The following is a 22,537-nucleotide window of genomic DNA, read 5'->3' on the forward strand; positions in this document are numbered from 1 at the left end:
GTTTCTCCTGTAGGTTTTCTTTTAAATAACCATCTTCTCCTTTATACTTTCTCATTGTGTTTCAGAAAGCTGTTTACAAATTTCGGTAGTCCCATCCTACTTTATAAAGTTGGTTTTTAACAAGTAGTAACTCTGACGACCCAAAGCGTTTTTTAGAGAAATTGGAAAATACAAATATTTTAAGTATAAAAATCATTTGTAATCCCAACGTTAACACTGCCAACCATTCTTCCCTGATCCCCCGCAGCTTTTTGGGTGATGGACACTGGGGAGAGTATGTGCTATAGTGTGCGCTGTGAACTGGGTAAGACTGACCATTCACAGACCTGTACCCCTCAAGCAAATGATACATCACCTGTCAAACAAACAACCCCTTCTGGACTGACGCCATGTGTCAGTTTTCAGAGACTGTATTTAACCCCTCGGGCTCTGCGGCGCAGGCGTGGCCTTCCCAAGCCCCGCTCCGCGCACGCAGGTGTGTCCGCTGTAATCAGTTACAGGTTATCTTTTTGCGGCGAGGCGGCTATGGAGTTGTCCCCAGCTGCGGAGACACTCCCTCCTTTCTCCCTTCCTGCTCCACCTCCCTAAACTTTCCAGTTTCAACCGCAGATAGTTTTTTAGCTATCTAGCTAGCTCCAGCCCTCCCACACTGGCTTCAAAACGAAGAATCCCCTAAAAGTAGCAGTAGCCTCTGGGGGAGGAAAACAACAGACTCTCCTGGAACCTGGAGGCGGAGGCCCCCAGCTGCACCGAGGACGCGCGCTCCCGGCGGGCGCAGCCCACTGCCGTCTTCCTCCGCCCTCCGCGGGCGCGCCCCAGCGGACACGCGCCCGCCCCCTCGGGCGGAGACGCGCCGGGGAAAGCGCGCGGCCGCGAGCCCCGGACGCCATTTTGGAGTCGCTGTCTGGGCCGAGGCGGTTGGGACCTACGCGGTGGCCGCGGCTCGCTGAAGGAGTCTTTCGCGGCGACAGAGGGTCCCGGAAGGAGGACTCGGGCAGCGCGGGACCGAGAAAGGAGGCTTCTCCCGGCGCAGCCAGAGCCGCAAAGGTGGAGCCGGGTTGGCGCTCGCCGCGGGACCAGAGTCTCGGATGCGGGCGGAGCGCGGCGGGCCGCGGCGGCGGGAGCGCAAAGCGGGGCTCCCGGGGGGCCTCATGTGAGAGCCGTGGGACCAGCCGCCGCCGTCCCCGGAGCCCGGGGTGGTGTGTGGGGGAAGCCGCCCCCGGCAGCAGGTAACGGCGGGAGGGGCAGGGCCAGAGCCCCCATGTGACGGCGGGGCTGGGGTACGTCCGCTGACATTCGTGGGCGGCGGGGCGGGTAGGGGGTGGCGGGTCCCGGGCGCGTGCTCGCCGCCCCTCGGGAGCGTCGGGTGGGACGCGGCGTCCAGAACTTGGAGCCTGCTTGGGGGCGTTTCCCCGCGATGCCTGCTTCAAAACATGTCAACAAGGCGTGGTGCGTGTGCGGGCTCGGGGCCGCTGTCGCCCGCTTCTATTACCCTTGGCAGGGATTGGTGACAGGCACCGTAGAGCTTGCGCTGTGCCGGGCTCTTCCCGGCGTGGGCTGTGCCGGTGCGTGTAGTGGGAAAAGCGAGGGGCGTTAAGATGTCAAAACAGACTGCCCTGGGTGGAGCGCGTGAGAAATGTCAGGGAGAGCCAATCCTTGGAGGTGGCACAGGAGGAGGGGACGCTGCGGCCCCACAGCCAAGTAGAAAACTTGGCCAACTTGTGATGAGCGGCTTCGCGTCAGCCTTAGGCGTGGGCAGCGTTCCAGGTGGAGTTGCAGACAGAACAGGAAGCAGCCTATTAAATGATTGACCTGCATCTCCAAGCTAAGAGGTTAGATTACCATTATTTTGTTGCTGATGATACCCAATCCAGTGCCCCAGATCTTTTAATTAGTTTTTTTTTTTCGCCTTCTTTTGAAATATTTATAAAAATGCCGTCCACTCCGAGTTTCCTGCAAATGACTGTACACACATTTTCACCACCACACTCTTCCTACCATTAGTTCCGAGAATTAATCTCTTCTCACTGTTTTTTTCTTGCATTCCAGCCGAAGAATGCAAATTAATTTTGATATTCATGCAAATTAATTTTGGTAATCGTCAAAGTAGAACAGAAACGGAAAGGGAATGTGATGCCCAAACAGGCTTTTTAGAGCGTAGTACAAATGGGTTTTTAAAATTACTACATGCACAGTTTACTAAAAGTGCTTAATACACATGGTGGACACAGCTGAGTGTTTTCCTCAGCTCTCCTGATGAACCAGTTTACTGCTTCTTTCAGAGTGTATGGAAATATTAAGTATTAGTTCAGTAACTCCCTGTGCTCTGCTCAACTGGTCTGTAGTTTTTCCTCATTAGTGTTTTTGTTTTTGTTTTGTTTTGTTTTTCCTTTGGTGCATCGTGGTAATATCAGTCCCAACAAATATTCTTGGGGCCTAAGGTGCATGAATTATTTGGGGCCTGGAGAAGTTGCAGTTGGAAATGGAACTGCTGGAGCCCTAAAGAAGCCTGATTTTGGTGCTCTGCAAAGTGTCATTGACATTTATTGTCCAGCTTCTTCCTCTGCACTCCTCCTGTTCAAATGTAAGAGGTGTTTTCACTTTGACTAAAGGAAGGAGATAAATACTCTATTGATGTAAATTTTTTGGTGACTGGTGGATACTCTGAATTGTTTAGCTTTCTATACAGAAGAGCTTCATGTGTACATAGGTTTACTTAAATACTTTTAGAAGCAATATAAACTTTTGCATGAATAAACAAGATCATCTTGGAGAAGATTGACATTTAAAAATTGTATTAGGTGCCTACAGTGTTCTTTTATTTTCATGCATGAAAATAATACAGAGAACCATTTTTATCAGCATTTGGCCTTGCATTTTTTTTCTGTTGCTATATATACTATAGTTCTGACATATTACAGACTTTTGTTCAGGTATTCATAAACTAGTAAGTGCTTAAAATATACTTTGGCGATCATACAGTCTTATATCTAGTCCAAGAGATACTATTCCTCAGTGTTGCATATGTCTTTCTTATATGTCACCTTTTTTTTCTCCACTCAACTTGGAAAGGTATTGAAACATACTTAAAATGGCTGTAGTGACAAAAGAAAGCATCAGCAAAGTGTTAGCAAAGATAATTGTGTAAATAAGGCTGTCATTTTATTTTTGTTTATATATCCCTATATTCTAAAGTAAAATGAATCGTTCCATCTGTAAGTTGAATAATTATGGTTTTAGAAGATTTTCTCCAGAAGCAGGCAATCAACATTGTATAATAAGGAGTAGAAGTTACAAAGACAGCTTCATTCTTTTTTGAAACTCTGCATCTCAAAATTATGAGTAGTTTTAGGCAGTCAAAAGAGAAATTATAAGCCAAATTATGAGTTTGCTGGGTAGCAGACTCTTTGTTCTTTGACCCAAATTTTCTATGCTAAAATTAAAGTAAGCCTCCAGGATAAGGTAGAGCTGAAAAATGGGTCATAATGACAGTGTTACCTCAGCCTCTAGTGGGACATTATTACTAGAAGAGGTTTTTTTTTTTTATATTAAAGATTATATTGTAGATTATACCTTTTCTCTAAAAGGTATAATAAATTTCTTTTCTCTAAAAGGTATAATCAACCTTTTCTCTAAACACATTAAAAAATATATTCTTATATTAACACGCAAGTTTTAATCTTTCATAAAACTACCCTCTTGCCATCACCTCTTTCTGTTTTCTCCTTTCCCCTCCCCTTGCTGGTTGTTTACTTTAACTCACATATTTGGAAGTAAGATCAGTGAGGAATGTAGTTCATTTATTGCACATGGGCTAAGACCTGGGCAGATTTTTTTTTTTTTTAAGATTTTATTTATTTATTTGAGAGAGAGAGAGACAGTAAGAGAGAGCATGAGCAAGGAGAAGGTCAGAGAGAGAAGCAGACTTCCCGTGGAGCTGGGAGCCCAATGCGGGACTTGATCCCGGGACTTGAGGATCATGACCTGAGCCGAAGGCAGTCGTCCAACCAACTGAGCCACCCAGGCGTCCCTGGGCAGATTTTTAATGGCATGAAGGGGCCTTTGCCATTCTGTTTCCTTCCAGCCCCCAGTCCTCTTTCTCAAGTTTTGCTGGCTGCTGGATAGAGAGAGTCTACAGACATAGTTAAGAGTCATGCATATGTACATCCTTCATCTCACACAGAAATCAGAAATTCTTACACACTCATATGCCAGAAGAAGGGAGTTGGAGCCACAAGCCATTCTTTGCAAAAGCTGTGATTCCAAACCACTACCTTGCCAGAACTATTCTCTAGAGATAAAAGTGTTGCAGGCCTAAACTAACAGGGGTACTAGTGATTGGTCTGCACTTACTCCTTTAGTTTGGATCTTGCAGTACTTATTTTTTAATTTGGAGTACTTATTTTTTAGTTTAGTACTTATTTTTCTGAATAACAAATCAAAACAAGATCTCTAAAAAAAAAAAAAGACCTCTTTATCTGATTACACCTGTAATGCCACCACTATTATAATCCCATTACTATATTATTAATGTAACATAATACAGTATAATCCCCCTTATTATAGTTATATTAATATGGTAAATCTACTTCCAGCATGTGTTTCTCATACATAAGCATGTGTTCTTGCACTTTCTCACACATACTTCATTTCTATGTCACACACTAATGTCTTTAATGCTGGATTGCTTTCCTGTACCTGAGTTCAGCATTCTCTATCTCTTTTCAAGCCCTAATGCTGTTTAATTCCTCACAAGAACCCTGTGTGTTATTATCCCCACTTTACAAACTGAAGTGCACAGGAAGGTCAATCAAGTAATTTGTTTGAGGCCATATAACCAGTGAGAGGTAGAGCTGCAGTTCAAACCCAGGGAGCTTGATTCCAGAGCCCATTCTCTTAATCACACTACTTTTTTGCAATAATGACTATTTCAAAGAAACAAATGAAATGAAGGTAGTACATATACACAGAATAAATACATACCTGGTTCAGAAATACAACTTAGGGTAAATATTGCAATAGTAACTGATACATTGGAAGAAGAAACCACATTTTAGACCAAACAATGCATAGTAGGGGAGTGGATTTGCTTATTTTAAGCAAAGATTGGGTCTGGTAGTAACGCATACCACAGACTATTCATTGTGGAAAGATCTGTTGGCTACTTAATTCAGATCCTTTTTAGAGGTTCTTGGGACTGTTGTCTCCTTAAATTTAAGAACTCAAATATTGCAGGTATCCTTAGATGACTTTTAAGAAACCTTTGGGAAGTGTCACTGTAGATTCTTTTTTATATTCCTTTTAGTTGACTGTAGAAATACAGTTCTTGGTTTAGTTTCAAAATCATGATACTTCCCCTCCCCCAAGTAGTATAGTGTAAACACAGATGTTTAAAAACACCTGTATAGAATATTTAAATAACAGTTGGTCTCCACTGACATTTTTCATTTTATTTTGTTTTGATATTCTCCTTGAATCACTGGTCCAGTTCTTTCTGTATGTTTGTGTTTCTGTTTGTGAACATATATATGCATCTCAGTGACAGTGAGTATTGGATTTATTTTTATTCAGAAGTTAAATGTGGGAAAAAATGATGCATTTTTCTAAATAGGATGAAACGAGGAGGAAGAGATAGTGACCGTAATTCATCAGAAGAAGGTACTGCAGAGAAATCTAAGAAACTGAGGACTACAAATGAGCAGTCTCAGACTTGTGATTGGGGTAATCTCCTTCAGGACATTATTCTCCAGGTGTTTAAGTATTTGCCTCTTCTTGACCGGGCTCATGCTTCACAAGTTTGCCGCAACTGGAACCAGGTATTTCACATGCCTGACTTGTGGAGATGTTTTGAATTTGAACTGAATCAGCCAGCTACATCTTACTTGAAAGCTACACATCCAGAGCTGATCAAACAGATTATTAAAAGACATTCAAACCATCTGCAGTATGTCAGCTTCAAGGTAATACTTTTAATCTTTCTTTTAAAAAAAGAAAAACATATTTTGTTGGCTTTTTTGTCCTAAACCAATATGTCTTCCCCTGTCTTTAGAATATTGCCTTTTTAGAGAAAGTTCTTAAAAGATTGAGAATTATAGCATATGTTGGAAGCTGAGAAATAATTATATTTGAACTAAATTACTCCACTGAGTCATAATTACTGTTGATTTTTTTAAAAGAACAGAAGTAACTACTAAATAAGTATAAATAATTTACCAAAGCTGACAGTCACATTGTATTATTGTTAATTTGAGGAAAAAGAAATGTACAATAAAATAAAAAATGTGGAGAGTATGATTGACCAAAACTTAATTGCTATTACTATTTAATAGGGACTGAATTCTGGTTATTGATGGCTTTATGATACGGGATCTTCAAATAGAAAAGAGATACAGAAATATTATGTAAAAGGTTCAGAAGAATATGTTTTAGAGAGAAATAGGCAAAGGTGTGTGGAAGAATGCCAAAGAGAACTGTTTATTTCTTTTTCATTGCCAGAAGGGACATACTGGAATTCATGCAGTGACGAGAGAAATGAAGTTGGGTGGCTTTTTGAGATGTCTAGAATAGTTTAAGGAATCACAGTGGTTTATAGGAGTACAGAGGCTTATAATGTTTTGTTCTGAGGATAAATAATGGAATGTAGACATGTTTACTAAACCTTTAACATACCTGACAGTTGTTGAAAAGTAACACATGGCATACCTGATTACCCATAGGTAGCAGTTGTTAAATAGGTCAGATTTAAACCTAGATAAAGCAGTGGTTCTCAACCCAGAGTTCTTTGCCAAAACTAGTCTTGACTGCTCTCAAAGGTGTCATTCCTTCTTAGATCAAGATTACCTGCTTACTCTTCAATACGTATCTGAAGAGGAGGAGAGAGGTGGTGATAGGAATGGTTGGGTGCGTTTGGCTGTCTTCCCAGAAAAATGCGCAAAGGCTCTTAGTCTGCTGGGGGTATGATTGCTAGCTTTAGCAAGTAAAAATAGAAGATGACTATTAATTGAGTTTTGATTCTAGGTAGTCAACAAATAATATTTAGTGTAAATATATTCCATTCATTATTTGGGACATAATACTTAAATGGATGTCCTGTGTGTTACCTGGCAGTCCTAACTGAGGGTAAGGGTGAGGGAATAGTGAGAGAATCAGACAAATCCCGGAATTCCTCAAGTGTTGTCCCTCCCCCCATCTCCCCATGAAGAAACTTCAAGAGCCTTCCTTTGGTTTCAGTCATCTTTGAGTTGTCTGAGAGTATTCTATCATAAATTTGAGAAAAGATGAGCACAATACATTAATCTCATAGATCTAAAAACCACTTCCATCCAGGGGTTGGCTGGGTCAGTGTTACTCCTTTACAGCCATATGACACAATTCAGCTGTATCCAACTTGCATAACCCTTACAAAACCATCTTTCCTGTAAGTTTAAACATTTTTATTAGGGATTATTTATTTTCCTGAGAAAATAATTTCTGATTTACCAAAAGAGCCATACCGTAAGAGTCTCCTGAGCTCTCCTGAGTATATTTGTGTTCAGTTTATCACTAACTAGGCCAGACAGGCATGTAGTAATTAGGAGTATAAAACAGTGGTTCTCAAACTTTGTGTGTGTCATAAACACCTGGAGTGCTGGTTGAGACAAAGATTGCTGGGTGCCACCCCTAGAGTTTCTGATTGAGATGATCTGGGACAGGCCTGAGAATTTGCGTTTCTAACTGGTTCCCAGGTGGTAATGATGCTGCTGGTCTAGGGAGCACATATTAGGAACCACTTCTGTAGAAATACTTAGTCAAAGAAAAGTATTATAAACAGCTCTGAAACAGTTTGTCAGTTTTACAACCAGCTCTTCAGAACATTTTTGGGTTAAGGTAAGGTACGTCATTCTAGAAATGAAGGTAATATTACTTTTAACTGTTTCCTTTAAGATGTTTTTTAGCCTATGGAACAACTAGAGCTTCTTCTCCTATCCTACAGGAGTTTTTGTCCATATTACTCTTCCCTAGGAAATGTTTCTGTGTGGGAGCAGCTGCTTCTCATTTGGTTCAGATTTTCATGCTTGACTGGTCAGATGTCCTCATTTTACTTCACATTCATCTTTCCATTAATATCATTAGTGATGAATCCCAGGTTGTGATTCATTTGAACCTTTTGAGTAAATATTCACTTTCTGGTGCCATGAAACCTGTGTACCATAGACACTGTATTTGCATGTAGAATTAGATCCACTACCAAATACATAATTATTTTTCAAAGGCTATAAATTCATGTGTTCCATTAGATTATATATTATATAGTCAGTTTGGAGTAAATCAGCTTAAAAATCAAGTCCTTTATTGTATCATAACAAAATTTAAGTCTTGACAGTTGCACTTAAAATTTTTCAAGGAGACTCCGAAAAAGCTGACATTGTACATGAGGGTATATGATTGAAAGCATATTAATTATTTGTAATGTAATAAATTAATAACTTGTTTTTGTAAAATTAAGATTATGCAGAGAAATGTAAATATAAGCATGGCTGAATGATCTGTTCTTTTTTAAGGTGGACAGCAGCAAAGAATCTGCTGAAGCTGCTTGTGATATATTATCACAGCTGGTAAACTGCTCTTTAAAAACACTTGGACTTATTTCAACGGCTCGACCAAGCTTTATGGATTTACCAAAGGTATTTGCTGGCTTTGTTACTGGTAGTTACTGAGAAATCGAATGAAGCCCTGCCCATTTCTTGTAGTGACAATGGGAGTGTAAGAAAAATAGTACACTCATTGGAAAACTGGTTACTGTTTAGATTGTTAGGCAATAGGATTTTTTAAAAAGCTTTTCCTTTTTCTGATCACCTTGTGCTTCTTGGTGGGAAAAGTTAGAGTGAATAAATTTGCAGAGGGTGGGGTGTGTGGGCGGCCCAGTGGGTTGAGCCTCTGCCTTTGGCTCAGGTCATGATCTCAGGGTCCTGAGCTCAGGCCCCCCCATACAGTTCTCTGCTCAGCAGGGAGCCTGCTTCCCCCCCACCACCCCTGCCTGCCTCTCTGCCTACTTGTGATCTCTGTCAAATAAATAACTAAAATCTTTAAAAAAAAAATTTGCAGAGGGTTCAACAAGACATCCTAAAAGAGACTAAGTAAAACTGAGAAACAAGCATATTAGAAAAAAGACATATAGCAGCTCCTTTTTGGACTTTCAGAGCCGATTGGTGAAATTTTAATCAAAGAAAAGGAGACAGTGCCAGTAGTGAGAACAGGTATAGCTTACTTATAAAATCTTCTGGTAAATGTGTAAAGATTTATTCTTGAGCAAAAATTAGAGCAGCTTGGATTAATGCATAGATTTTATTTAAGGAAAGTTTTTTTTTTTTTTTTGGTAAAGAGTGAACTTTTTATATATATGTTCCAACATAATCCTACATGTAATTAGATGGTGTCTCTAATAACTAGTCTCTTAAAATAGAAAAATAAATATACATTTTTAAAGATTTATTTAGTTTATTTTTATATATTTTAAAGATTTTATTTGACAGAAGGAGAGCATAATCAGGGGGAGCAGAAGGCAGGGAGGGGGAGAAGCAGGCTCCCTGCTGAGCAGGGAGCCTGATGATGGGGCTCGATCCCAGGACTCTGGGATCATGACCTGAGCCAAAGGCAGACGCTTAACTGACTGAGCTATGTAGGCGCCCCTGTTTATTTAGTTTAGAGAGAAAGCACATTCTAGTGGGAAGGAGGGGCAAAGGGAGGTGGAGAGGGAGAGAATCCCAAGCAGACTCCTCCCCCAGCATGGAACCCAGTGTGAAGCCCGATCCATGACCTCGAGAGCTGAAATCAAGAATCGGATGCCCAACTGACTGAGCCACTTAGGTGCCCCAAGTGTGCGTTTGTAGAAAGGCAATTGATAAAGATCCCCTGAGTATGTTAGTTAATGTTGGGTAGATTAGCATCTAACAATAATTTGAAAGTTTTTTTATCAGAGTACACTGCAAACTAAAATATAGATATCCATTTAAAACACCTAACAGTTTAATTTACAAGGATGATTCAGGAAGAAATAGTGTTCAGTTGAGTGTGTGTTATAACGCAGGTGGTAATAGAATGGAATATCAGTAACAAATGTATCACCAATTGATTACAAAGTCTTATTTGATGTTATTTTTTGAGAGAGCAAGCAGGAGCAGCTGGGGTCAGGGACAGAGTGAGAGGGAGAGAGAGAATCCTAAGAAGGTTCCACGCCTCATGTGGAGCCCAATATGGGGCTTGATCTCATGACACTAAGATTATGACCCGAGCCCCTATGCACCCCTACCTGACTTTTTTAAATGGTTCTTTACATACATTTGAGAGAAAATGTTTTCCTCATTTAAGATAAGGGGGATGGGTAAGATCCTCTGTTCAACATTTTAAGAATGTAAGTATGTGAGTCAGAGCACTGTGGTTCTCAGACTTAATGTGCATGAAAATCACCTGAGAAGCTTTGAGATTTTAGATTACTTTCCCTATCCTGAATTTCCCCCCTCCTTTGAGTAGTACAGGAGATTCTGATTGTCAGAGTACTGACTTATATATAGAAAATTATATGTTCTGAATTGATTTTCTATGTACCTAATTAAAAAACAAATATATAGTATAAAACATACCATATTAAAAGGTATGCTGGACAAATTTAATTTCCTTTTTTCTTGTTACTCAGGATTATCATACATGTCCAGTACTAGTACTGTACATTAGTAGTTTTTCTTTGGGTACTGTGATGCATCTGGTAGGATGGCTTCCTTCCTTAATTAAATGGGTCTAAGATGCTTATTATTAAGTTCTCCCTGCATCCACCTTGATCCCCATTTTGGCTCTTGTCGAAGATTGAAATAGGGTGTTTCTATATCTTGGAAATCCTGGGAGAACAGAAGAGAACATAAAAGAAGTTGTATTTGGGACGCCTGGGTGGCTCAGTTGGTTAAGCAGCTGCCTTCGGCTCAGGTCATGATCCCAGAGTCCTGGGATCGAGTCCCACATCAGGCTCCTTGCTCATCAGGGAGCCTGCTTCTCCCTCTGCCTCTGCCTGCCATTCTGTCTGCCTGTGCTCTCTCTCTCTCTCTCTCTCTGGCAAATAAATAAATAAAATCCTAAAAAAAAAAAAAAGAAGTTGTATTTGACCAGAGATAAATCTGAGGGAATTGGGGAAAGGGCAGTGATACAGTTATGAGTATACTAATGACATGTGACTGTACAAGGTATAATTGAGTTTGATGTCAAAGTATTAGGAGAAGATAGGTCAAAATTTAATTAGTTAACTAGTTATTTAATTGTAGGTGAAAAGAAAGTTAGGGAATGTGACCATGAAAATGGTGTTTCATTGTGTTAGCCTGCCCTCATTCCTTTTAACTGCTGTAGTGAATTTATAAAGCTAAGTGGAGGGTGAGATTGGTTATGTAGAAGATGATGTTGGAGCATATGTCTACCTCTCTTTTCTACTCCTGGATTCCTCGTTCATTGGTTTAGCTGATTCTAAGTTACATACTCTGACCATGCTTTAATTCCTGCTATTCTGCAGTGGTTCCTTTAGGTCAGATTCCAACATAATTACATGTATATAATAAATGCAGTAATAATAACTGGTACATTTGTGGGGAAATATATTCAATAAAAGAGCTTGAAAATATTGTAGATAATTTAACATATTTAAAGGAGTTTTAAACTTGGAATTTTGTTTAGGTGTGATTTTCCTTATTTTAGAATCAAATTTTCTATGTGCTTTTATATTCCAAGTGAGTCTTTCATAGCTTCTGTGTTCATTTTTATTATAATTTTAATGATTATGCTAATAATTAATGAATGTTTTAATGGTCATTATCAGACCAAAAAAATGCAGTTCAATGTTATAAAACAATGGAGTAGGGTTTCCAGATAAGGTGATACGAAGTATCTGAGAGGTATTCTCTTCCTGGATTCCGTAATTTGTCTTTTTACTCACCAGTGACTGTTGTGATTTAGAGACACTCATCCTGAGGCTTAAAATCTCTTTCTTCTACAACTAAAAAGCTTTTTCTCAAAGATAACAAATAGTCACCTCTCTTTTTTGCCATATCTCCAACAACAGAGTGGAGGGATGCTACCCCTAAAATAGTTATGGAATATATCATTGGGGTTCAGATGGATCCTTATGTGAATTATATGAAAACCCCTCTATTCTCTTATATGAAAATTGCAACTGTTTTAATTTTTTTTGCTTTTCAGTCTCACTTTATTTCTGCACTGACGGTAGTGTTTGTAAACTCCAAATCCTTGTCCTCGCTTAAAATAGATGATACCCCAGTAGATGATCCATCCCTCAAAGTACTAGTGGCCAACAACAGCGATACACTCAAGCTTCTGAAAATGAGCAGCTGTCCTCACGTCTCTCCAGCAGGTGTGTTGTTTTTTGCCAGATAACATGTTAGTAAAATGTATTGATGCATTTATCAAATAAAAACTGTGATCATTAACCTCACAGATCGGTCAATATTATTTCATCTTTTTTGTATAAACATTTAATATTAATGTCATAATGCAATAACATAAAGTCTGTGGCATTCCTAACCTAGACACTTAACTTTCAACTTATTTTCTACTCTTATTTGGCAACTTGTGTCCAACCTGTTCAAGAAAATGGACATATTAAAAAAAAAAAAAAAAAAAGACAGTATTAGATCTGCCTGAGGTTGCCCATTCAGGTAAGATAGAATTTACTCTAATTGTAGTTGAGCCAGCAGGGTGTAGGTTTTGAATCAGAGCAATTTCGAAATTGCTTTTCTTCTCACTGTGTAGAAGGAAGAGAACTATGCTAAAGTCGCCACCTTAGATTTTGCAAGATAACCCTTCTCTTAAGTTGAGTTTTGGAGCTGAGAGCCCATTGAATGGGGAATAGCATTGTGAAAGCTCTTTCCAGCTTTTATAGAATTTTCTAAGCATTACTACATTATTCAGTTTGAGATCTTTTAAATTCCAAATGGTTCGTATGGTAAAGTAAGTATAAACTTGCACTTGGTATTACTACTCCCTGAGGCTTCCATTCTGACACATCCTCCCACTGTTGACATCCCTCCCAGTCTTTTGGCTGTGTTATTTGGGAAACCTGTTTTTAAGACTGTTAAATCCTTGATGTCGTTACAGGATACTTCCCACCTTCTTGCCATGACTTAAGCCTGGCTTTCCCCCAAGAAAATGATTTCCTTTTGGATGGAGACTACTTACTTGTTGTCCATGTGTCCTACATGGAGGGTCTTGGTGATTGGAATGGCTAGATGTATTACAGTATTTCCCTAGTTGATTCTGCCACTTCTAGATTACTACTGAAAGTAATAATCTAATAAAAGAGAATTTAAGAAGAATGGACCTTTGGCACTTAGTTCTAATGTGACCTTGGTCACATTTTCTATCTATTGTGTAGGTTTGCTATGAGAGGGTGGTCCACATTTCATAGCTTCATAGTGTACAAGGTCCTTTGTATCCTTACCTCCTCCTGTCTCTTTAATCTTGTTTGCTATTTATTTACCTTCCGCTTTTACTTGAGTCCTACATAACTATGGTTCTTAGTCCCTGTGTGTGTGTTAATACACTGTACTTTGTGGAATTCAATTTTTCTCCCACTTCTTCCTCTAGCTAACTCCAGGCCTGCCTTCAGAATTCTGGTTTTGTTCTTACTTCCTTCTCTCTGGTTTAATTCCCCCATGTGTTGTTTCCATAGTACTCTAAACGTAACTTACAATACTTCCCATACTATACTATTACTAAGAGAGCCGTTAGGTCTCTAGTTTCTCTGTGAGACTGTGAGTTCATTATTCTCCTTATCCTGGCCCATCTCCTGTTCATTTACTTTTATTAAATATATACACATCAATTCTGATAGTATGTATAAACTTGTGTGGTCTTACCTAATGGCTTTGGTCAAGTTGTTCCTATAGGGAAATGAAAAAGAGTACTTGTAATGCTTTTTAATTTAAGAGTATAACCATAGAGAATTTCAGTTTAAAACTTAACATATTTGCATATTTTCTTTTTATCCATATTTTGCATATTGGGATTATTCTTTCCCTAAGTTGAAATTAAGGGCTATTTTCTATTCTTTTTTCACTGAATATTTTATCAGACTTTTTTCCCATTTCATATAGTACTTATAATTGTGTACTTGCTTGATTTCTAGGCACCGTTTGATACTAGTGACTGGACTGATACTGTATTCTTGATTTTTCTCCTCCTTCTCTGATTTTTCCTACCATTTCTTTTGCTGATTTTTCTTTTTCATTCCTTAAATGAAATGAAGGTGTTTGGTGTTTCACTGTGTTCTGTGCTGGGTCTTTTTTTGTTTTACTCTGCACTCTGGGCTGTGCATGGTCATCTATGGCTTCAGTTTCATTCTGTATGTTAACACTTCCCAGTTACTTACTCTGGAACTCCAGAGCAATGTGTGGAGCTGCCAGTGGCCTAGTTGCTCTGGAGTGTCTCACTGGTACTTCAGACTAATAATGAATTTTCTTTTCCCTCTATCCAAATCTCTCGCTTTGTCCTGTGTGCTATCTCGGTAAATGGTACCATCCATCCTAGTTGTCAGAGACCTGACCGACATCCTTGATTCTTTCCTGCCCTTTTTTTTTTTTTTTTTAAAGATTTTACTTATTTATTTGACAGATAGAGATCACAAGTAGGCAGAGAGGCAGGCAGAGAGAGGGGAGTGGGAAGCAGGCTCCCCGCCGAGCAGAGAGCCCGATGCAGGGCCCTCTGCCGAAAGCAGAGGCTTTAACCTACTTAGCCACCCAGGCGCCCCTTTCTTGCCCTTTCTATATCCCTTCAGTCACCAAGGTCTGGTGACTCCCATCACTAAAGTATGCCTTGAATCTCTAGGCTAGGGACTGAAGATTTGTGTCGATCCCTTCTCCAGCCCCTCATTCATGTTACTGAAGCCCTAAGCTGCAGTGTGGTGGTATTTGGCATTGGGTTGGGAGAGTAGTTAGGTCATGAGGGTAGAGCTCTCATAAATGGGATTAGTGCCCTTGCAAGAAGAGACAGGAGAGGGGCACCTGGGTGGCTCAGTGGGTTAAGCCACTGCCTTCGGCTCAGATCATGATCTCAGGGTCCTGGGATCAGCCCCACATTGGGCTCTCTGCTCAGCGGGGAGCCTGCTTCCCCCTACCCCTGACTGCCTCTCTGTCTACTTGTGATCTCTGTCAAATAAATAAGTAAAATCTTTAAAAAAAAAAAAAAAAAAAGAGAGAGAGAGGATCTGTTTTTCACCATGTGAAGACTCAGCAAGAAGGTGGCTATCCACAAGTCAGCAAGAATTGTGGTCCTCGCCAGAACCTAACCATGCTATTAACATCCTGATGTTGGACTTCCAGGCTCCAGAACTATGAGGAATAAATGCTTATTACATAAGCCACCCTGTGTGTGGTATTCTGTTAAGCAACCCGAACTAAGACACTCTACCTTTCTTCATCTCCACTCTTACTACTCTAGTACAGGCCCCCATCTTTGTGTCTTTGTATGCAGTGCCCTCTTTTTGTTTTTTTCTTTTGAGATTTACTTATTTTAGAGCAAGAAAGTGACAATGTGAGCCTGAGTGGGTGGGGAGGAGGAGTAGAGGGAGAAAGATAAGCAGACTCTGTGCTCATTGAGGAACCCAGTGTGGGGCTCGATCACATGACCCTGAGATCGTGACCTGAGCTGAAGTCAAGAGTCTGTCTGATGCTTAACCGACTGAGCCACCCAGGTGCCCTGGTGCAGTACCCTCTTAACATTGATATCCTAACTTGCAGCCTGCTCTTCTTTAATGTGATTTCCATGTTACAGATAGAATAATCTTTCTAAAATACAAATCTGATCTTTTTCTCCAGTTTTCTTCACTACTTGTCACTATGCTTTATATACCATCCCAACTCCTTATCGAAGCTGAAAAGGTTCCCATATGATCTAGCCCTTGCCTGTCTATTGGGTTTCATCCATAAAGTGTTACCTTACTTGCCATCACTGTATGTTGAGCTCTTAGAAGGCTTGTGTTTTCTTCCATATCTGTGTGTTCACACAGGAAATACTACTCACTTTCCTTCTCCCTCATTTTTTGCCCTCACTTGATCCTTCTAATTCTTTATGTCTCATTGTGTTAGTTCTAGGAAATTTCCTGGGTTCCCCTGTTACCACTCCCAGAACATTCTCTTTTTTTTTTTAAAGGATTTTTTTTTTTTTTAAGATTTTATTTATTTATTTGACACAGAGAGATCATAAGTAAGCAGAGAGGCAGGCAGAGAGAGCAGGGAAAGCAGGCTCCCTGTTGAGCAGAGAGCCGGATGGCGGGGCTTGATCCCAGGATCCTGAGATCATGACCTGAGCTGAAGGTAGAGGCTCAAGCCACTGAGCCACCCAGGCACCCCCAGAACATTCTTGTTTCATTATCTGCTGCCTTCTCTCAGGATAAAGATGTTTTGTTCATGTTGTATTTTATTGTCCTAAGTCCAGTGCTTGACATGTAGACACTAATTAAATATCAGCCGAACTAATCAGCATTTAGTTACTCAGTATTCTGTGTTGTTGATAAGCCAGTGTTGGTCTTACAATTCTTTTAAGGTTGGATACTTGTTTCTACATCTTTGCTGTGGTTTAAAAAATGAACTATTTTGGCACCTAGCAGCTTGCTTCTACTAATTTCTTCCAAAGGACAGAGGATTAAGTGGAAGAACTAGGTCAGAGGGTCTGAATCTTTTTTATGCTTTTTACTGTTTTTTCTTCTAATTGAGTTTTGTGAATTTATATAATACCACCAATAATGAATTTCTGTATAAGTTATAGCATGTATCAGTGTTTCATTTCTTTTTATTGCCAAGTGATACTCCTTTGTATGGATATATACCACGTTTATCTGTTGTTCATTTGATGGATATTTGGGTTGTTTCTACCTTTTGACTGTTACAAACAATGCTGCTGTGAAAACTCATGTAAGATTTTGTGTGGACATAAGGCTTAATTTCTTTGGGGTATATACCTATGAGTGGAATTGCTGAGTCATATAGTAATTGTTTGAGTTTTCTATTGCTGTGTTAACTAACAACTGCAAATTTAGTAGATTAAACCAACACTGATTTAGTAGAATCACAGTTCTGTAGTTCAGAACTATAGGCCTTGCTCAGTTAGCTTGTCTGCTTAGCCAGAGAAGTTCTGAGTCTGACTCCTTTTCTGCAACTGGCCAGAGCAAACTCAGCTTTTGAAGGGCTCATGTGATTAGAGTCGAACCACCTAGACAATCTTACTGAAGCCAGCTCTACAGTATAACATAACATAATCATAGAGGTAGTATCTTACCACATTTACAGATTCCAGGTGGTTACATTGTGGAATCTTGGGGATCACTTTTAGAATTATGCCTGCCACAGCTGCTTTAATAGTTATCAGATGGTGTCTCAGTTTCTTTTATTTATATCTTTGGTTACCATTCTCCATTTGTTTTCTTTTTATATTGTTTGTATTTGTTTTCTTTTTATATTATTTGTATTTGTTTTCTTTTTATTTTAGGCTTTACGAGATTGTAAAGAACAGATATCAGGTTATCTTGGGTAATGATTTATTTCAAAGTATATACACACCTATGGAGAGTGGAAACTTTGCCGTGGCTGAATGCTGTGGCTGAAAGCACAGATGTCATCATGTTACATTTTATGTTATGTGTTGTGTTATGTTATATTATGTTATGTTATGTTATGGAAGCCTGGGTAGCTCAGTTGGTTAAGCATCTGCCTTTGGCTCAGGTCATGATCCTAGCTAGAGTCCCAGGATGGAGTCCCTAACTAGGCTCCTTGCTCAGTGGGGAGCCTGCTTCTCCCTCTGCCTCCTGCTCCCTCTGCCTGTGTTCTAAAATAAATGAAATCTTTTTTAAAAATTTAAGATTTTATTTATTTTAGAGAGAGTATAGTGGGGGAGGAGCAGAGAGAGAGGGACAGACTCTGCACTGAGCATGGAGTCTGATGTAGGACTTGATCCCACAACCCTGAGATCATGACCTGAGCTGAAACCAAGAAGCAGACACTTAACTGACTGAGCCACCAAGGTGCTCCGGCACAGATCTCTTTTATCCCCTCTTTTGTGACTCTTACCCTGGTGATTCAGTTTCTCTCTTCACTGATTATATTGCCTATATTCTCCTTCCATTGCTATTAAACTTTATCTTATTGGTCCCTCTCTGTCTTGTCACTTCTCAAGCAGTAGTTAAGCACATGAACTTAAGAGTCACTAAGTCTGTGTTTGAATTCCAGCTTTGCTGTCTTAGCTGCATCAGCTTCAAAATAGAAATAATACTTATTTTTCTAGATTTTTTGAGTATCCATGGGATAACATATCAAGTATCTGACGTACCATAATTACACAATAAATAGTAGATAATGTCATGTGTGTTTTGTTTCTATCCTTGTTTCTAAATACAAGAAATAAATGGTTTGAATGGATCATTTATCAAGTAGTACAGGCTCTCTGTTTGGGGTAGAATTTTTATACTAGGCCATTTCAGAGATAGGTACTCACCTTTGGTAAGATCTGCTGATAGGGGTTTGGGGCAGTTCTGAAGCACAGTGCCCTGAGTTTAGGGAAACATTTATAGAACTGCTTTCTGGATATGTTAGAATATGTTAGTTATATTTAATATTTCCATTCATGTGAATTAGTTACCTTGGACTCATTTATCTAGTGGTATCTTGCACTATTAGCAGTTAAAACTCTTTGTTGCTCACCTATTAGAAATATTTTTTTAAAATTTGTCTATTTTTTTTAAGTTACATTGATTCTTTTATATTGCTTTGACTTTTTTTTTTTCCTTTTTAATTATGATTAAGTTTTCAGTTTAAAAAAATGTCCTTTGGCCTCTATAGCAATGATCACTTAACTTTTCTTGGCTTAACTTACAAGTTGGGTGTTAATAATAAGTTTTTTAAAGAATATGGCATTGTCCATGCATAACTGGGGTAAAATTTACTAGTAAGTTATGGAATATTAACATATAGCTAACACATCGCTTCTCGGCCTTTTGGCTAAGATCAAGTGTAACATATAGCTAACACTTGAGCAACATGGGTTTGAACTTTGTGGGTCCACACGTGGTTTGTTGTGTTTTTTTTTTTTTCCAATAAATACAGATATATACTATAAATATATTTCCTGTTACGATTTTCTTAGTATTTTCTTTTTCCTAACTTTATTGTAAGAGTGTAGCACAAAATATATTTAACATACAACATATGTATTAATTGACTGTGTTATCACTAAGGCATCTGGTCAACAGTAGACTATTAGTGAGTAAGTGTTGGAGGAGTCAAAAGTTATGCACAGATTTTTAACTGTACAAGGGTCAGTGTCCCTAACCTTGGTGGTGTTCAAGGGTCAACTGTATTTATTAATAATTTATTATGTAAGTTATTAAGTGAGCTTCACGTTCTTTTTAAGGTATCAGATTTACTGTCTCACTGTAATAGAATAAGTAATAGGTTTTTAAATGTTTGACTTTCTGCTCGTCCAACCATATAACTAAATTGTAGTTTTGTGATCGGAAAATATGTAAGCCTTTATTGTGAGACATGTACTTGATTAACTTTTTTGAACAGATAATGAACTTGTACAAAAATTTGTAAATAATTAGGTGTTTTTTCTTTCAAGGTATCCTTTGTGTGGCTGATCAATGTCATGGCTTACGTGAACTGGCCCTGAATTACCACTTGTTAAGTGATGAATTGCTGCTTGCTTTATCTTCTGAAAAACATGTCCGATTAGAACATTTGCGCATTGATGTAGTCAGTGAGAATCCTGGACAGACACACTTTCATACTATTCAGAAAAGCAGCTGGGATGCTTTCATCAGACATTCACCAAAAGTGAACTTAGTGATGTATTTTTTTTTATATGAAGAGGAATTTGATCCATTCTTTCGGTATGAAATACCTGCCACCCATCTTTACTTTGGGAGATCAGTAAGCAAAGATGTGCTTGGCCGTGTGGGAATGACATGCCCTAGACTAGTTGAACTAGTAGTATGTGCTAATGGATTACGGCCACTTGATGAAGAGTTAATTCGCATTGCAGAACGATGTAAAAATTTGTCAGCTATTGGACTAGGGGAATGTGAAGTCTCATGTAGTGCCTTTGTTGAGTTTGTGAAGATGTGTGGTGGCCGCCTGTCTCAGTTATCCATTATGGAAGAAGTATTAATTCCTGACCAAAAATACAGTTTGGAGCAGATCCATTGGGAGGTGTCCAAGCATCTTGGAAGGGTGTGGTTTCCAGACATGATGCCCACTTGGTAGACTGAATGATGTAGGACATGATGAATAGCACCTTAATATTAAGCATATTGTATTATAATAAGAGTTTATATCCTGTAGTTCTGATGTAATTCTATTTTGTGGCATGGAAATTTGATACCTGCATTGAATATATAAGGATTGTTTATTGGAAGACCCATGGACCAGTTTTGGTCAGAAAACTTCATCTTTCTTTAGCCTAATAGCAATTGAAGCTCAGAAAAAGTTTTTTAAATGTGGTTCAGATCTGAAAGTAATAACCAGTTATTGAAGATTAATAGTCTGAAAGAAACAAAACCTGTATCTTACAGTATCTGAGAAGTGAGTACTAACAGGTTTTCCAAAGTTATGTTCTCTATGCATTTTTTAAAAATGTAAACTTGACATTTTAGGGTCTTCAGTTATACATACACCTGTTATAAGGTGTTTAATATAGCTCAGGACAGAGCATTTTGTGAGAAAAATGTAGGATATGTCGTATTGAATGAAAGAGATTGGTTGAATGTTCTGAAATATGTTACAGAGCTGTTTAAAGAGGTATGTATAGGTAATTGGATCTCCTAGACAACTGGAAGTGTCACAGTGGTTATAGAAGGATAATAAACAGAGCCAAGATCAAATTAAAAGAAAAAAAAAAAACAGGAAGGGAGGCAGTATTTAACTTTGTATAAACTTTAAGGTTTGCTCTGTAATCTGCTAAACCATATAAATTCTCTTCTGTGATGTTACTATGTATGTGACACTTTGAGGCATCCTATGTAAAGTAAGGAATGCTTTACCAGTTCTCCTTGGTTTTGTTTCTTTGTTCAAGCTAGTTTTGAAATATACAGTAATTGAAATGAAAAGCTTATCTATATAATAAAGCCAGATTGAAGTAATTAAAGGTAGAACTTTAAAATGTTTATAAATTATTTCCATGAAAGAATATTATTCTCCAGTGAATTTTAGTGATGGCTCATTTTTCCATTTTGGAATTAAATAGTTACATAAGTAGGGCTTTCAAAAACCATAAAAGGAGCACCAGTGTACAGGTTAGCATAAACAAGTAAACTTAAAAGAGGATATATTTAAGTTCATAATCATATTTTTGAATAAATATTGCTCAGTGGACTGGAAAATTTTAATAGAAAAATGTCTTAAGTTTTGTGATTTTTAATTTGGTTAAAATGCTGTTTTATATTATTTAAGTTAGGTAGCATTTTTATTACTTTCATATGAATAAAAGGTAATCCACACATTGCTGTAAAAATACTAAGTTTGGGGCTACATTTAGTTTTTTTAGGTATTATATAAGCTTTGATTCTGAGCACTAGTGCTAGTAGATACCACCTTCTAAAGAAATTAGAAGTGATTTATCCCAATGTACTAATACAATAATGCTTGAAATAGTTAGAAAGCATCTTGGTAATTATGGAAACTAACAGTCTTACAGATCTAATCTATTTTTTAAATAGATTACCTTCCTAAGAATAAAGTAAAAGGTGATTTTTCAAAGTCTTGGTATTCTGGCCACATATAAATGAGAAGAAAAAAGGCTGATCCAGACTTGGAAATGAAAAGCAATTATTGTAATATTTTCCCCTCTTACTAAATAGTAAATAGCTTTGTATAAGAAATACCTGTGTTAGTGGATGAAGCTTTTTTCCTTGAACAACTTTGGACAATAGATTTGACAGTACATAATGAGTTCTACTAACCAAAGCTTTATTTGGAAATGTACTTTTTTGTACAAATTGAAATATATAATGCTTGAAATACTTAAGTCACTTTATAAGCAAAATGCGTAGCACTTACTTTGTTTATACTGTAAAGTATATGTTAAATGCTTTTATCGATTTGAGAATAAAGATAGTTACTAACACTGTTGTATTATTATAATTTTTAAAAACTACCCTAAAATACGTACTTGATTTTCCAACAAGTTAAGCATACAAACTTATGGTTTTTGTTTCGGATTTGTATTTGATAAATACAGTGTTTAATATTAAGTTTATGGTAGAATGACTGTTTTGAAGATGTAAGTTAAGGCAAATGAAATCTTTTCTTGAGATAAACTCTGATGACCAAAGTGATAGGAAATGACCGTGAAATGTCAATTTATTTTTCAAATTGTGTAAGGAAAATGGTTAAATTAAAAAGAATAGACTCTGCTTTTAGAAGAATTATAAAACAGATGTTTTGAAATAGAATTTTTTTTTTAAAGATTTTATTTAGGGGCGCCTGGGTGGCTCAGTTGGTTAAGCGACTGCCTTCGG

General features: G+C 38.3%; 1 protein-coding gene across 4 annotated transcripts; it reads left to right on the forward strand.

Annotated features, from left to right (window-relative positions):
* The first annotated feature begins 872 nt into the window (after nucleotides 1–872).
* Nucleotides 873–22,143, forward strand: FBXL3 (F-box and leucine rich repeat protein 3). 4 transcript variants are annotated; one of them, XM_032864209.1, is made up of 6 exons: nucleotides 1,122–1,229; nucleotides 2,415–2,584; nucleotides 5,612–5,960; nucleotides 8,541–8,663; nucleotides 12,214–12,385; nucleotides 19,642–22,143. In XM_032864209.1, coding segments are annotated over exons 2-6 (1,290 nt in total). In that variant the 5' UTR covers nucleotides 1,122–1,229; nucleotides 2,415–2,582; the 3' UTR covers nucleotides 20,286–22,143. The 4 variants fall into 4 exon arrangements, with proteins under 4 accessions (XP_032720102.1, XP_032720101.1, XP_032720100.1 ...); XM_032864211.1 differs by lacking the exon at nucleotides 2,415–2,584 and having other exon boundaries at nucleotides 873–1,229; XM_032864210.1 differs by lacking the exons at nucleotides 1,122–1,229; nucleotides 2,415–2,584 and adding an exon at nucleotides 1,025–1,047.
* The last annotated feature ends 394 nt before the right edge of the window (nucleotides 22,144–22,537 follow it).

The sequence above is a fragment of the Lontra canadensis genome, unplaced genomic scaffold (genome assembly GCF_010015895.1).
Source record: "Lontra canadensis isolate GAN:19392208 unplaced genomic scaffold, GSC_riverotter_1.0 scaffold26, whole genome shotgun sequence".
Taxonomy (NCBI): Eukaryota; Metazoa; Chordata; class Mammalia; order Carnivora; family Mustelidae; genus Lontra; species Lontra canadensis.

Bases quoted from the DNA above. Each gene is read 5' to 3' on its own strand.
- FBXL3 (XM_032864208.1), top strand. From the start codon at position 1,804: ATGATTGACCTGCATCTCCAAGCTAAGAG. The intron at 8,664-12,213 runs GTATTTGCTGGC...TTTGCTTTTCAG, and splicing joins GCTTTATGGATTTACCAAAG to TCTCACTTTATTTCTGCACT. The intron at 12,386-19,641 runs GTGTGTTGTTTT...TTTTCTTTCAAG, and splicing joins TCCTCACGTCTCTCCAGCAG to GTATCCTTTGTGTGGCTGAT.